This window comes from Arachis duranensis, chromosome 1 (assembly GCF_000817695.3).
Source record: "Arachis duranensis cultivar V14167 chromosome 1, aradu.V14167.gnm2.J7QH, whole genome shotgun sequence".
In the NCBI taxonomy this organism is placed as follows: domain Eukaryota; kingdom Viridiplantae; phylum Streptophyta; class Magnoliopsida; order Fabales; family Fabaceae; genus Arachis; species Arachis duranensis.
The window spans coordinates 12306278-12322611 of NC_029772.3; the positions used below are offsets into that span (position 1 = coordinate 12306278).

The 16334-nt window shown below is 37.8% G+C and overlaps 1 protein-coding gene and 1 long non-coding RNA gene across 2 annotated transcripts; both read left to right on the forward strand.

The window, feature by feature from the left end:
* The first annotated feature begins 4652 nt into the window (after nucleotides 1–4652).
* On the forward strand, nucleotides 4653–7600 carry LOC127739746 (uncharacterized). Its single transcript, XM_052257657.1, has 6 exons — nucleotides 4653–5238; nucleotides 5321–5466; nucleotides 6038–6286; nucleotides 6501–6635; nucleotides 6709–6891; nucleotides 7265–7600. The coding sequence occupies exons 1-6, from the start codon at nucleotides 4872–4874 to the stop codon at nucleotides 7463–7465; spliced, it is 1281 nt and encodes a 426-aa protein (XP_052113617.1). The 5' UTR covers nucleotides 4653–4871; the 3' UTR covers nucleotides 7466–7600.
* A 1615-nt stretch (nucleotides 7601–9215) lies between these two features.
* On the forward strand, nucleotides 9216–10268 carry LOC107475409 (uncharacterized). The gene is made up of 2 exons (XR_001589507.3): nucleotides 9216–9468; nucleotides 9801–10268. It is a non-coding gene; the product is annotated as an uncharacterized LOC107475409 (long non-coding RNA).
* The last annotated feature ends 6066 nt before the right edge of the window (nucleotides 10269–16334 follow it).

Below are 16334 nucleotides of genomic sequence, written 5' to 3' on the forward strand. Positions count from 1 at the left end.
CATTCTATTCTAACTTTTCTCGCCATTTAATTTGGCATTTCGAGTTTGGTCTCTTCGATCCTTTGGGGGCCAAGTTGTGAGTAGGCTTTACATTTATAATTGGTTGGCTTTGCATCTATAATTATTTTATTTTGATATATGTTGCTTTGAACTTATAATTACACTTATATATTATTATCAAAGGATTTTAAATTAGACTGAATAATCGATTTATTAGAACTAAATAGTTATCTTTGTTAAGTTCATCTTAATATGCACATGAGACTATATATTTTTATGAGGCTATATGCATGTTTGATGAAACTTTATATTATTTTAAAATATTTGATTTTATTCAAATATGATTTTTTTGAAGCATTGAAGTATTTGTTGTTACTCACTTATTTTGAAATTGTGAAATATGTTTGAAATACCTTAAGATTGAGAAAATATGATTGAAAAAGATTTGGATGAAAAAAGTATTATTTGATTTGATTTGATATATTATATGTTTGAAGACTGAAGAATTTGTTATATTTAAAATTATATATTTTGAATTGGTTTGGGAAGCTCATATTAGAAAATCGTAGTTAACGGCGGTTATGACGTTAACCTAGATGCATCTGACTCAGACTTCAGCTAGCAGGGCCGTTGCTAGCCTAACGTATAGGCCACACATTGGATCTATTACTCCGTACAGATACACTAGAGGAAAGGGCTACCCATAGAGGTGTAGCCGCCCAAGTGTGGACTTTTGATTTGATTTCTATATGAGAACTCCCTTATTGATTCACTTATTGTTATCAACTATTATTTTCTAATTAAAAATTACGTTAATAATAATGTTTATATAGTCTCATGTCGATTATAGATGTTTTGTCTAGTCACTGAGTTGCAAAACTCACTCCATTTTTCTAAAAATAATTTTCAGAAACAAATACTTGATTATGTGAGATTTTCTATTCAAGAGTAATGATCTGCACTGAGTACTTATTCTTTGTCGAGTTCCTAGATGTTATATGCTCCATATGTCAAAGGCAGGATCCAACTACTCTTAATTATTTTAATTTTGTTAAAAATGTATAACTATTTATTTTAGAACTTGTAAAATATTTGTAACTTTCTTATTCAACTTATATTTGAGTCTATTAGGCTTGCTATGGGATTATTTTACTGAGCACCAGTCATGGTTTATTTTGGGCTGTGACACATATGATGCCAGGTCTATAATTTATAGTTCAACCAACCAATAAAGCAAGCAAACAATATAACCATATGCAACGTTCTCAGCAACAAAAACAACAATTAAATTAAAATGAGAAGATAAAATGAAGCAAATCAGCTTAAACAAATCAAAATAAAATTTTAGGTGAGAAAATAACAGTACTTTATATCCCATCAGTATAAGAAATAAGAAAAAGATATAGATGTACTTCGTTAGTGGCTTGCTTCTGCAAAGAGCTCCTGCTTTGATCTGACCTAAACCCAAAAACACACACACGAAACAAACTAAAAGAAGGGAAACAAATGTTTTGAAATAAAAATAGAAGACAGATTAAAAAAGAACACACAGTAATTTTTTATTTTGAAATTAAAAAAAGCTTACCTTTTTGCCTCATAGCCGATAACATCTTCAATGGCAAGATATTCACCACCATTCTTCTCTTCCATCTCCAAAAAGTGAATATCCACCGGTTAGCTTTCTGGCGTCACCATCTTGCAATCGAGCTGTTGCCTCTTTGCTGACAACAGCAAGATTTATTGCATCTGAAACTGACAACGGTTAGGGAAAAAAAAACCTAAATAGTTATATCCAAATTGGTTGAGCCTTCTAAATAAGAATAACATAGTGAAGGAGAAGGATGATCGAGCAGCTGTAGAAGAAACACATACTGCAGTAACTATATTTGACATTAGTATGAGAGCTTCTTCTCTATTGTGAAAGCTCTATTCGCCTCTGTTCCTGAAGCTCGCTTCTCCTTGTCTGCCTTCTCTTCTCTCAGATCTTACTCTCATCTTCTTCGCTTATTTCAACATTCTTACTTGATAAATACTTTCTATCACTGCTCGCTAGCTTTCTCGATACGGACGAAGAAGATGATAGAGAAAACAAAACCCGAAGAGAGCGCGAGAAAGAAAAGAGAGAACGAAAATCAAGGAAATATTTTATTTTTTAAATCTTGATTAAAAATTTGTTCATTCTTGCTCTATTTTCAATGCAAGTTCAAATTCTGATCCTAAAAAAGAAAAAACGCGCTTAATATGCAATTATTTATATTTACAGATTTATTTCTAATGCTTTTGCAAGTGAGAAGGGTGTCGAAAAGTTACTATCCTTCTTGATTTTTGTCTATATTATTTATTAATTTTAGAGTAATACCCAAATAGGTCCCCAAATATTTGGCGGTCCGATAGATTTGTCCCCTAGAAAAATTAACTAGGTCCCAAATCCCTAAGATTACTAGATATATGCCATATAGGTCTCCAAGCCAGGTTGAACCGGTTAACATGATACTCTCTCTCCTACGTAGAGGTTGTAGGTGTGATGTGTTAGGTAAAGCAACATGTATCACGCTCAGGACATATTAGTCCCTGAACACGTGGCTAAAACGACGTCGTTTTGGAACAACGCCAAACGACGCCGTTTTGTGGGGACAGATTCGTCCCCACATTTGTTTCCTAGTTCTCAAAACTTCGACTTTCTAAAGTCAAATAGGTCCCCAAAAATTTTGTTATAAGTCAAAAAAGTCCCTGAATTTATAGTATATATATCAAATTGGTCTCCTCGAATTAAGCAACTAGAACCATAATTAGAATTAAATCATAATGAAATTATCCAAAGTATGTCAAAATATGCGGTCTCAAGCACATGAAATGGCAGATCTCAAGTATAATTACCGTCAAACAATTAGAAAGGGGATCATACTAATACATTGTCTTGTGGTCATGGTAACCCAAGTCTAAGAAAAATTTCTATAGGTCGAAGAAACAGATCAAGTCAATGTCCATTGGGAGAAATTTTTTTATTTCTCCATTAATGTACACAAGTACCCCTTTATTGTCTCTAACAAAACTTTCACTACGGTAAAATACAGGTACCATGTCTTTACTCATTTAAATACCAAAAAATAAAACTCTGTCATAAGTTAACCAAGCAACCAACACAATACAACAACGTCATAATAGAATAAAAAATTCAAATACCTATATTATTTTTGTTATTATCAAATATCTATCCGTAACCACTTCACATCTCTCACTTAAGCTACACCTACAACAAACTGTCTTTGATCTACTCTAAACATACATCACATGCACGTTCATCATACTTCACTTTTTAATGCCAATTTAATACGGCAAAAACTAACTTAACTTATCTCGAACAATGGCGATATACACAACACACCACCATCAAGCAGTCCTTGTTCACATTGTCAAAACACCATTACGAACTTGGATAAACGTTAATGGAGGTGAAGAATATGAAGGGTTAGGTCGTAAAATCTAGGTGAGGGTTTGGGATACTTATAATTTTACAAAGAGAAAGGGAGAGGATACATTTTTTTATACAAGGTACCTACTGACGAATTCTAATTGTTTAACTGTAATTATACTTGAGATCTACCATTTCATGCGCTTGAGCCTACATATTTTGACATACTTTGGATAATTTCATCATGATTTGATTCTAATTATGGTTTTAGTTGCTTAATTCGAGGGGACCAATTTGATATAATATATACTATAAATTTAGGGACCTTTTTGACTTATAACAAAATTTTTGGGGACCTATTTGACTTTAGAAAGTCGAAGTTTCGAGAACCAGAGAACAAAGTTGAGGACGAATCTGTCCCCTCAAAATGGCGTCGTTTGGTGTTGTCCCAAAACGACGTCGTTTTAGCCACGTATTCAGGGACTAATCTGTCCTGAGCGTGACACGTGTTGCTTTACTTGACACGTCACACCTACAACCTCCACGTAGGAGAGAGAGTGTCGTGTTAACCGGTTCAACCTGGTTTGGGAACTTATATGGGATATATCTAGTATTCTTAGAGACCTGGGACCTAGTTAATTTTTTTAGGAGACAAATCTATCAGACCACCAAATCTTTGAGGACCTATTTGGAGTAATACTCTATATTTTATTTTGTTTAAATTTTGAATTAGTAAGACACTTGTCAACTATTCAAATAAAATACTTGTTGAATTAATCTATATATTTGTCAAGCATTAAATCTATTACTACTTTCCTATTATATATTAATTATTAATAGATTAATAGAAGATTGAGATTCATACTCGGTAGGCTTAAAAGAGATCATATCCTGCTAAGAAGTTGATCTGTGCCAATAAGTTGGCAAAAAGAGAGAATTGGACATTGAAATGGGCAGAGTGATATTCGGCCCTTCAGGCTTCAAGTGAGGGAAGTATCCCCGGCCCATAAACAATTATTGAAGACAAGACAACACGTGTCATAAGACAGGTGAATTACAGATTTACAGTTACTAGATAATTTGCTGCTGAAATGGTTGGCGCACGCTTCCATGATCGCTGGATTGCATCCTGCAAATCAGTTCCCAACATCACCAAATAAGATTTTGTTATGTATTTTCCCTTCACAAGATTGAAAACAGAAATCAGATTTATAATCAATATGAAAATAAAACTTTTGACATTCCAAACCTTAGAAATAAGTTTGAGATTTATCCAAAATTTTATGTGCTATAACTTTAACTCTCCATATTTTTAGTTAGGAGACAAAAAATTTTGGAAAGTAAATTTACGTGTGTCTTCAAAATTTCGTATTTTTTGCAAAGTAAATTTTGGATATTAGACGAGAATGAGATAAAAGAAGTTGGAAAGCGAGGGAAGTGGTGAGTGTACGAGGCAAGGATGGCTTTGTTGCTGCATTCTCCCTTTCTCCCCTCTCTCTCTCTCCGCTCACATCTCCACCCGAACCCTAACCCTAACTCTGCTCCCCATCGTTTCTTCCTATTCGTTATTCCCGTCACTTTTAATGCCGCTTTCCGATTCTCCGCTCACCATCGTCTGCTTCCATCGCCCTCCCCTGCCATCCCCTGCCGTCATTCCTTACTAACAACCCCTCTTCAGCTGCCGGGGGCTGCTCTGCGCCTCGCCGTTTCGGTGCTGCTGTTTCTCTGCTTCAGCTTCTGCCTCGGCGGCGTTCGAGCTTGTTCGGCATCTATGCCCTCTGTTGCCACCGCTGCTTCCTCCGTTAACGAGGATCAAACGGTTCAAGGTTCTCTTTTATGTAGTTACTTTTTCTGGAAACCCGAGACAATACGTATAGATTAATACATTTTCAATTTTTGCGGCTGCAGATGATGGCGATGAAAGAAAACAGGGTAATGAAGAAAATCTGGAACTAGAAGCAGCTTTTAATACTTGGAAATCCAAAACATTTGCATTGACTGTTCCTTTGAAAGTTGTTGCTCTACGCGGTTCTCTGCCTCCTTCGTGGATCAAGGTCTGGCCTTTCTGTGCCTATTCTCTGTTTTGCTTTCCTTTATCTCCATTGCTGCTTCCTCAGAACAACATTTCTGTTTGAATCCCTGCCTTAAATTGTATTCTTTTGTTATTACTTTACTTTACTCCCCAAATAATGCAGTGTTATCACCTTGGTCCTCCAAATACTTTTTATTCAATTATGCCCCGCAAACATACAAAGTTTCATCGACTCATGGATTAATCTCTGGATTAGGGATCTCATTTTCTACGCTAATCTCTGTCATTTTGATGGAGAATGATTCATTGCATGACCTTTTTGCATAAATAAGGGGAAATCTTTTTGGAAAAGAAAAACAAAAGGTTCCAAGGAGGCCAGGACCAAGGTGTTGTCTAACACTTGTATCTTTAGAGGATGTTTCTCTAAAACATTCCTATTCAATTTACAGTTCATCTTCTGACTGCTGAGAATGTACTAGTTCGTGATGAAGTTTCCTTCTGTTCTTTCTTTTCATTTCAAATAATTCATAGTTGTTTATACTGGATGTCAATAACTTACTCTGTAGTGTCATTTTTTTCCTCTTCATTCATAGGACTTCATAAATTCTCAAGGAAAGAGATTAAAGTTTAATGTGAAGTATCATGCCAGTCTTGATGGTATCTTTTCTGAGCTATCAATTCCTTTTACTAAAGGAAATCTCGGGCCTGCCTCTGCTTTGGCAGCAGATATTGTTGGAATTGGTGATTCATGGCTTAAAGTTGCCATTAAAAAAGCTATAATTGAGCCAATAAGGGATGTAGAAGATCAGGATTGGTTTAAAGGCTTAGATGAGAAATGGAAGGTAACAATAAATTATCTGTTTCTTATTATATCATGCTGTTCCACCCTTGACTTGTCGTGCAAAATTTATTCTTTAAAAGGCAAACTTTTTGTTTTCTGAGCTTTGTAGTGTGGAATAATGATTCTGCAATCATAAATAAAAATTTCTGAGTACCTTTGTTCCAGAAGTAAATCTCTTGAAAGTATAGTTTTATGTTCCTCTTACAAAATTCCAGGTATATCTACGCAGGAACTGTGAGGGAGAAATGGATCCTAAAGGTGACATATGGGCGGCTCCGTATAGATGGGGCTGCATGGTAATAGCATACAAGACAAATAAATTTCAAAAGCATAAGTTGGCTCCTATAGAGGTGAGTTGTCTTTTAATAGACCCGTTAAAACTCTTGCAAGGCATTTATGGGCTTATATAAACTCCAATTACAGGATTGGGAAGATCTGTGGCGGCCTGATCTTGCAGGGAAAATTGCAATGGTTGATTCTCCTAGAGAAGTTGTTGGTGCAGTTTTGAAGTATATGGGGGCTTCCTACAATGCAAAGAATATCAACTTGGAAGTCAATGGTGGGAGAGATGCTGTCAAGCTCAATTTGGCATTGCTTGCAAAACAGGTATCTGTACTGGAGAATCATTCAACTGTTTGCTGTCTTTTTATCCTGATTATGATAGTGATGCAGAGCTGTACAGATTAGTAGTTAAAAGTTACTATATTCTAAGACTAGCACTTTTAAAAGTGATTAGATTAAAGTCCATGAATGTTTGTGGAGTATGGACAGTATGGCCTTTATAAAGCTATTTGAGCTTAAGGTATAGAAAGTATAGAGGACCAGTCTCCTTGTACTCAAATTCAGCTTTCAATAAAGAAATTTGGGATGGAAAGGATTAATTTTTAGGCTTGTTGATCAGGAGGTTTTGATGCTGTGTAAAATTTCCAGTCTTTCAAAAGTTATCTATTAAGTGAAGACTAATAACTTGTCTTTGTAGGTCCGATTGTTTGATAGTGTAAACTACCTAAAAGCTTTTGGAGTTGGAGACGTGTGGGTAGCTGTTGGATGGAGTAGTGATGTTATCCCTGTTGCTAAGCGCATGTCTAATGTTGCAGTTATTGTTCCAAAGTCTGGAGCAAGTTTATGGGCGGATCTCTGGGTATGTCTCTTTTATGCGTTGTCTCCAATATCTTTTTAAAAATTGTTAGCAAATGTATCATGCTATTCTGATGTATTGATCTAATTCGAAAAAATATCATTAATCATGAACTTTATTTCCCATTAGACAATAATAGGTCACTAGGAATATATGATCTTGTTTTTCTTTTGTTATCCTTCTCATCAGGGGACCATCCCCCTTAATCCATCAGTGGATAGAGTTTTGTCTTCAGGCTGCAAGAGCACTGCCTTTTAAGCAGGAGGTAATCCCAGGTGCCTCTCCCTCTCAAATTCAAGATCATGCAGCCAATATGCCTGTGAACATGGAGTTTACCAAGGGTAGGCCAAGGCTAAACACCAATCTCATTGATGGAGCACCACCTCTGGACATTAGAAAAAGGTGCGAGTTTCTCGAGCCTTTATCTGACTCAACACTGTCGGATTATCACTGGTTGCTTGCCTCTATCCAAGAACCTGGCAATGGGGTGATTCACAAAATGTATCAGTACATTGCAATGGTGGCTAAATCTTCTGGGTGGTTTGGTTCAAAACTGACATGAATACGGAGCTGCTAGTTGTGGAATGGCTATAGAGGATATATATCTTAATGGTGAATGGTCTGGAATTTCTAACGCTGGCCATTTAGTTTGAAGATCGTGGAAGTCCATTTTCAGTATTACCGGCTAAGAGGTTGTGGTCAAGCCACAGGAATGTTATATTTTTCTTGGATGTACATCGGGTTCTTGCAATGTAATTTTTCTCAATGTTACTTTTATATATATACTGTCAAGTGAAAAACTAACACAATCATGAGCTGTTGGTTGTTGACCAAGTTTCATTGATAGGTGAATGCAACTAACCAACGTCAAGAACAAGAGCCATTCTATAATTAAACTTGGCTTGGTAAACCAATAAAAAAAAGGGAGCATTATAATGAAAAAATTGAAGCGGGCATTCGGTCAGATCATGATTTTTTTGAGTTTTGCCATCGGAAGCTTGGGAGGAACAACAAAAAGCGAAAAGTTGCAGGTCTAACTTCTTAACGCCTAGAAACAGATTCAACCCCTAATTTAGAAGAGAATTAATACAATCATAAGCCTATTAAGAAATTGCGGAAATTATTTAAAGAATGGAAGACAAAATGGTGCTGTTCTCATAAATCTGGATTTTCAAATTTCAGTAACCTGCAAAACACAGGTTACGTTTTGAGTACACCTGAAAATGGCAGAGCTGTTATAGGCTCCAAAACGGAACATGCGTTTGGCAGAGGAGGAAGTTCAAACCTCGAAACGTGTTCGTCTTGCTCCCTGAGCAAAACGCAATTTGCATTTGACAGGCCCCCATGTTGCATGAACGCCACGTATTTGAATAGCGTATTTGAAGAGGGTGGTGATGGAGTCTATAAAATCGAAACTGAAAGCAAAACACATGAAGCAAAGGTAAAAGAGGTGAAAGGGTTGCTGGGGTTTTAAGTTACAAGATTCTGTTATATTCGAATAATAATAATAATAATAATAATGTTATTGTTATTATTATAACTAGGAGTTAATAGTCAATTTCGTCCATAAAAGATGACCTTATCTCCATTTTGGTCCTCAAAAGATAAAATTAATCAAATTAGTCCTCCAAAAATAATTATGTTGGTCAAGTTCGTCCTTCTGTCATCTCAGTGGCTAACATGGCTAACGATCGCTAGTGGAATGTTAACTGACAGCGTGGCACACTCCAAAACGACGTAGTTTTATTTGTTTTGACCCCAACCCCTAATACGACGTCGTTTGATCTCCAGAATGAATATTCAAGCATTTCTTTCCATCACCACCTCTCATAGCAACCATGTCTCTGTTTCGCTCCAAAACCACTTGTTTCCTCTCTTCTCTCTGAAGCTCTGCCCTAAGATACTTGTCGAAGAATTGAACCTGCCTGTTCAGTTCACCATTCTGCAAAACGACATTTGCGGACGGGTTCGCACTAACAGAGTGCAAAGTTGGAGGACTCACGGAGACCAAACACCAGTGGATGAAGGCATCGTAAAGGTGAAAGGTAAAGCTTTAATTTTTTTTTGTTGTTATTTTTTGTGGCTTTGCATTGTTAGTGTGTATCATTGTATCTTGCTGAGTTAATATGGATTGTTGAGTTAGGTTAGGGTTTGGAATATAATTTGAAATACATTTGTCTGCTGATGTTGCTAATCAAGTTATGATATTAGGTAGAACATTTTTCTTTTGAAGATGGAACAACAAGTTTCAGGGTTATTTTGTTGTGGGTTTATGGGTTTGATGCATGTTCATTCTAGTGTTAGACTAATTTTTGTTATGATTATGACTAGGTTGTGTGATGTGGGTTTATGTTCTGGTGTTGCTCTGTTTTTGTAGATGGAAAGCCCTACAATGATTTTTGTATTTCACCATCGTGGAAAGTTTAAAAAGGAACTGAATGGATATCTATATTATGAGCCGGATAATACATAGGTTGTAATGTGCAAGGATTGTAGAAGGTTCCTGGTGTTCCCCTTGACAAAGGGTTGAAGAGGCTAGCCACGGATGCCGACTAGATTGTAATGAATGCCTCAGCCAAACCAGCTACAGCTGCATAGCATTTGTGCCAACTCCAAGTTTCAAGCCTCTATAAAAGAAAGATAAAGCCATTTGATTAGGATAATGTGTTTTGCTCCATGGTTGTTGTCTATGTTTTTATACAGGGCTATGTAAACAATGTGGTTGATTATCTTTTGTTATGGAACCTTTGTTTAGAAGGATTATGTTATATCCCTTTATTTAGGTCTATATATTATGTTATGGAACATTTGATTAGGTCTGTTATGATATGGATGCTTTGGTACCTATTGTGGTATATCCACCGAGACGATATTATGATAATGATTATGCTTATTAATGAAGACAATGTGTTATAATATATGAGTTTACATTTTTTAGCAACCCATTAGCATAATGGATAAATTAACTATCTTAAAATTGACTAATTTGATTAACATTATCATGAACAATAGAAGATAGATCCTCCTCTTGCATCGGTTTCAAAGTGTACTATTGTCTGTGTGTGTTCAATGGATAAATTATATGTTGAATTAAACACAACTAAGTTGAAATAACTCATTTCATTGATAAATTCAGTTTATCATTACATAATCAACTCTTTCAATCTCAAAAGTCTATCAACAGCCCAAACATAACATAACTTAACATCACTACTAGCTTTACTTGGATAAACATATGATCAAAAGGGATTCACCAATAACAGTTGATTTCCATGCCTGGTTATCCCTGTTACAAGCCTTCTCCGTTTGTCTCGCCATTTTGCATGGCACTTCCACTTCTGCATGCTAATTTAACCTTCCAATCTTCATAATCAATCTCTAGTTCTACATCAGTTTTTGAGACTCTCTTTGGACCTTCTGCAACAACTACATATTTATTTTCTTCAACCCATTTAAAAAAATTGCAGTGGCTCCCCTTCTGAAAACATTGAATAAAAAAGTTAAGGGTAAAGTACTAAATTAGTCACCTACGTTTGGGCGTAATTGTGTTTTCGTCCTTAAGGTTTAAAGTGTCATATTTGAATCCAAAAATATTTCATTTAACTTCAATTTAGTCCCACCGTGAGATCAAAGATAAATAATTAACGAAATGTCCTACATGACAGCAGTATAAGAACAAGGTCAATAATTTGGAGAATAAGTACAAGCTCCAGAGACACAAAATTAACCGTGGATGCATCAATACATGTATTTAACATTTTTCTTAGTTTTATAGAAAATATTTCATTTTAATTATAAGAAAAATGATAAAAAAATGTATTGATGCATTCACGGTTGATTTTGTGCCTTTGGAGCTTGTACTTATTCTCTAGATTATCGACCTTGTTATTATCCTGATGTCATGTAGGACATTTCGTTAATTATTTATCTTTGACCTCTGGTGGGACTAAATTGAAGTTAAATGAAACTTTTTTGGATTCAAATAGGACACTTTAAACCTTAATGACCAAAATAGGATTACGCCCAAACGTAGGGGACTAATTTAGTACTTTACCCAATCTCACATAAATGGTGAAAGCCAAGATGATGCTATCATTCATACAAAATTAAACTCACCTGCTAAACATATCTCGTCAGCAACACACATGGTATGCTAGGTGTAATTCGTATTGCCACTTCATGTTCCAGATCAGCAGATCGTTAACAGCAGCGTGAGAAAGTTAACGAAAGGACGAACATGATTTAAAAAAAATATTCAAGGACTAATTTGATTAAAAAAAATCATTCAGGGGTGAAAATGGAGATCGCGTGATCTTTTAGGGACGAATTTGAGTATTAACCCCTATAACCAGTATTATTAGGATTAGTATATGTGTTATTATTATTATTATTATTGTTGTTGTTGTTGTTGTTGTTGTTGTTGTTGTTGTTTGTTTGTTTTAGGAGAATAAGTATTGGATTAGTTATGATTAGTATATTCTTACATGTTTATAATAATGTATCTGTTAAAAATAAACGTTTTTTTATCATAACATTATTATTATTATTATTATTATTATTATTTATCGTTAATTTTTTTCGCAGGCTATCAGGAATTTGTTGCCCAGAAAATTAGATCCGCCAAAGACCTTTAACTGCATCACGTGTTTTGGTCGGGAGCCCAGTCCGCAGGATCACGTATTAGGTAAGGTTAGTATACCCTGGGTCCGGCGGTGCAGAGATACCGAGCCGTGTGACACTCAGGAGTCTATTGAGCGTTACGTCTGGGAGCACATTTTCTGCGTGCTCGGAATGGTTGTGTTTCTGGATAAGTTGACCACTTCGTTGAACTCGAAGTTTCTACCGCTACTTCGGGATTTCCACCGGATTTCAGCATACAGTTGGGGGGCAGTCAGTCTGGCACACCTATACAGATCGTTGTGTCGTACATCACGATACAACTGCAAAGAGATGGATGGCCCACTGATACTGTTTTTTGTTTGGGCATGGGAGCGTATGCTGTTCCTGGCACCTATACCCCGCGATCAGCTCGTCGATGTTAGTATTCAACTCGCGCGACGGTATTGCCTTTTATTGTTATTGTTATCGTTATCGTTATTGTTATTGTTATTGTTATCATTTTTGTTAGGTGGAGTCATTGGCGCCGACATATAAGACATATGCCCATCAGTTTCAGCATCCAGCATATGCCCAGCAGTTTCAAGGCCCGTCATATGCCCAGCAGTTTCAGGATCCGGCATATGCTCAACAGTGGCCGACATATCAGCAGCAAGCAGCATATATACCAGAAGCACAGTCGCCTCAGGCACCTGAGCCCTACATACCATAGCTGGTGATTCCAGCCGATGGTCACTTTAGTTCGTTGGGTGGATCTGACACCATCAGCTTCTCTCAGATCTTGAGAGATACAGATTTTCTATCCCCACCACCACCGCAGGAAAGGCCTGCTGCATCTCAGCATTTTGGTGGTCGTCGCGGCACTTCAGGTCATGCCAATGACTTCGACTTTGATGATCCGACCATTGATGTAGATCCGCCCGGTCCTTCCGCACCACCACGCAACCAGTTGTTTGATTTGAATGAGTACCCGTACCAGAAAGAGGGAGACTTGGGATATGACTTGCAGCACTGGTTTGATCTTGGTAGAGCGAGTACTCCGGGGATGAGTGGCTCCGGTTTGTATGACATTGGTGGTGCGAGCATGACAGATTTCGGTGGTTCTGACGTTGGCAGTGGGCTTGACGCCGGTGTGTCACAGGGTCATCCGTATAACTTATGGACACACACATACAGATTGCGCCTCAGGACAAATACACCCCATCCTTGTATGCGAAGAAGGCACCGAGGAAGTAGTCTGTTGCATTTGATATTGTATTCAGTGTTGTATTCAAATTTGTATTCAGTGTCGTATCTTATATTTAGATGGTTGTGTTCAGTATTATTATTATGACATATTTAGCTTTATTCCCGTGTAACTCTGTTTGGATCGAAAATGTTTGTTCCCTAAAAAATTAAATACTGAGGTTAAAAACTTTATTTATTATAAATTATTAACTAGGTTAAAGTAAATGACGAGCTTACAAAAAAAGTAACATATAATTGTGAAGTAAGTCATAACAAAGTTACATTGAAAAGCTTAACCACTAATAACCTCTAGCGGAGCTTAGACCTGCGCGCTGAGGACATCGGCTGCGGCTATGTCCCTCGCGTCCACAAATAGTGCACCGGCGAGGACCACGCATATCACGCGAATTTATCTCATTCAAGTAGCAGGTTGACTTCGGTCTTCCTTTCGTCGCGCACCTTAATATCCAGTTGGCGATCACCTTCGCTCCTTCGTATCTATCCCACGTAGAGGGGTCACCCATCGGAACAAATTCGCCTCTATACACCTTGCAAATTTAAGACATCTTGTGCACATCGTGCACGTACACTTGCCAATCAAGATGCTGGTTGGCACAACATGCAAGCACGTGGCGACATGGAAGTCGCTCGACCTGGAAATGGCCACAGTCGCAGTGTCATTGCGCAAGGTTAACCGTGTAAATGGTACCATCTTACATTTCGCGAACCTCAAACACCTCGTTGCGCCTGTCGAACTGGTTGACTACAATATTTCCTGCACGTCAAAAGCTTTCTTCCACTCTCTTCGTGCAAATTCTGAATACATGAATCCGCTGCGGAGACGCTCATGAGCCTCGATACTCTTCCGAGTGAACAACTCATTCAGCCGATAGAAAGTTGACCGGACAAGGGCAGTCACAGGAAGGTTGCGTACACCCTTTAGGACAGAATTTATGCACTCTACCAAGTTTGTCGTCATATGTCCCCAATGATGACCTCCATCGAATGCCAACACCCATCTCTCAACACTGATCCCATCGCACCATTGAGTATATGCCTCACCCCGCTCTTTAAACCTTTGGTAGTTTTTGTCGTACTCCTCCTCTGTCCTAGAATAGCCTGTTGAACAAACCATTTAATCATAAGCAGATGCCACAAATTTACTATAAATAGAACCATAACAGCGAGTTGAAATTCATGTGTTCACCACGAGTTTGTGCAAATATGGAGCCTTGAACCTCCTTAAGAAGTTGGACCCGATGTGCCTGATGCAATACATGTGCCACGCCCTTGGTGGTGACTATGCACCGTTACTGCGAGCTATTGCAGCGTCGATGGAGGTATGGCAGTCAGAAAGAATACCCACACCATCAATGGTAACAACATATCTCCGTAAATTGGTTAGGAAAAACTCTCACGCGTCTGCTGTCTCGTCCTCGACAATCGCAAATGCAATAGGCACAATGTTTTTATTCTCATCTTGTGCAACCGCTACCAGAAGTGCACCTTTATATTTTCCGTACAAGTGTGTGCCATCAACCTGCACTAGTGGCTTGCAGTGTCTGAATGCTACAATACACGGATAGAAGCTCCAAAAAATGCGGTGCAAAACTCTTACACCTTGAACCTCCTCACTCTCACGGTAAACAGAGAGCGTTTTAATTTGAACACGAGACCTTGGCATCTTCACTGTCATTGCTTTCAACCATACTGGCAGAGTCTGGTAAGAAACTTCCCAATCACCAAAAAATTTTGCGACAGCTTTCTGCTTTGCCAACCAAGCCTTGTGTAACTCACAGTGTAGTTGAACCTGCCTTGAACTTCTGCAATAATAGACTTCACCTTTATCGAGGGGTCTGCTTCGACCAACGGTCTAATGGCATCTGCAATTGTGTCTGAGTCCAACCTGGCATGATCTTGTGAAATCGTGCCCATGGTGCACATGTGCTTGCCATTGTATCTCCTGATCTCCCAACAAGCTTTTTTTCGAATCAAGCTAGCTCGGATAAGCCAGTCGCACCCTGCACCATACCCCTTGCATTTCGCATTGAATGTCTGCGGCTCAAACTCATACACAGTGTAATCAACTCCTCTAGAGATGGTGTAGCTTTTGAATGCAGATATCACCAACTCTCTCGAACCAAATTCTATTCCGACACTAAACTCGCCATCTTCCGCCGCAACGTTGCCTTCACCTACGACATGCGCACCACCATCAGTCAGACTAGGCAAATAATTTAAGCACTACAGAAAACTTGAGTTAATATTCATAACATACCCGTATTCGCATACTCAGGAAATTTTGAGGCATGCATGGCTTCGATATCTAGAGTCCGCATAAAAGACGGAACACCAAACGGGTGTTGGCTTACAATGGCATTCGCTTCATTTTGCACCGTCGGATTGCCTGCCAAGTCTCCGTCATCGTTTTTGTCATCGACTTCATAGTTAGCTTTGAATTCCTCTTCGCTGTCATTATTATCTTCTTCCCAATCTATATCCCCGAGCTCATCAACATTGACCTCGTTGCCGACCATACCCATCTCCGACTACTGTTCAAACTCAACGTACAACTCTATCATCGGCACGTGAGATCGGGTTTGTTGATAAATATACATCTGCTGCATACTGGCATCGTTAGTGATGTGCATTATTTGAAACTATATTACCCCACCAAATACTTGCACAGGACTTCTGTATAAAAGATTGCTCACTCTTTTCAAAATGTGGCTTTAAATGTTATTACAAAGACCATTTTGCAACTCGACAAAACTCATGGTATATGGAATAGCAAATGACAACGGACATTCACAAACAAAAGTCACACCTTCATGTGTGTTTGTTATAACCTCACCGTTATAATATACTCGCAAGTTTGCAACACTTTCCATAACTTCAACTTCAACTAACTCTATTTTTTTGACACAGTTATTTGCCAAAAGAGCACCCCGCTAAGGACTTTATGCAAGAAAGAGTAAGAGGAGAAGTGAAAATGAAGATGAATGAAACTGGATTTCGTATTTACAGGCAAACTTGTGGATTTAAATATTATTTTGTGTGCAAAATG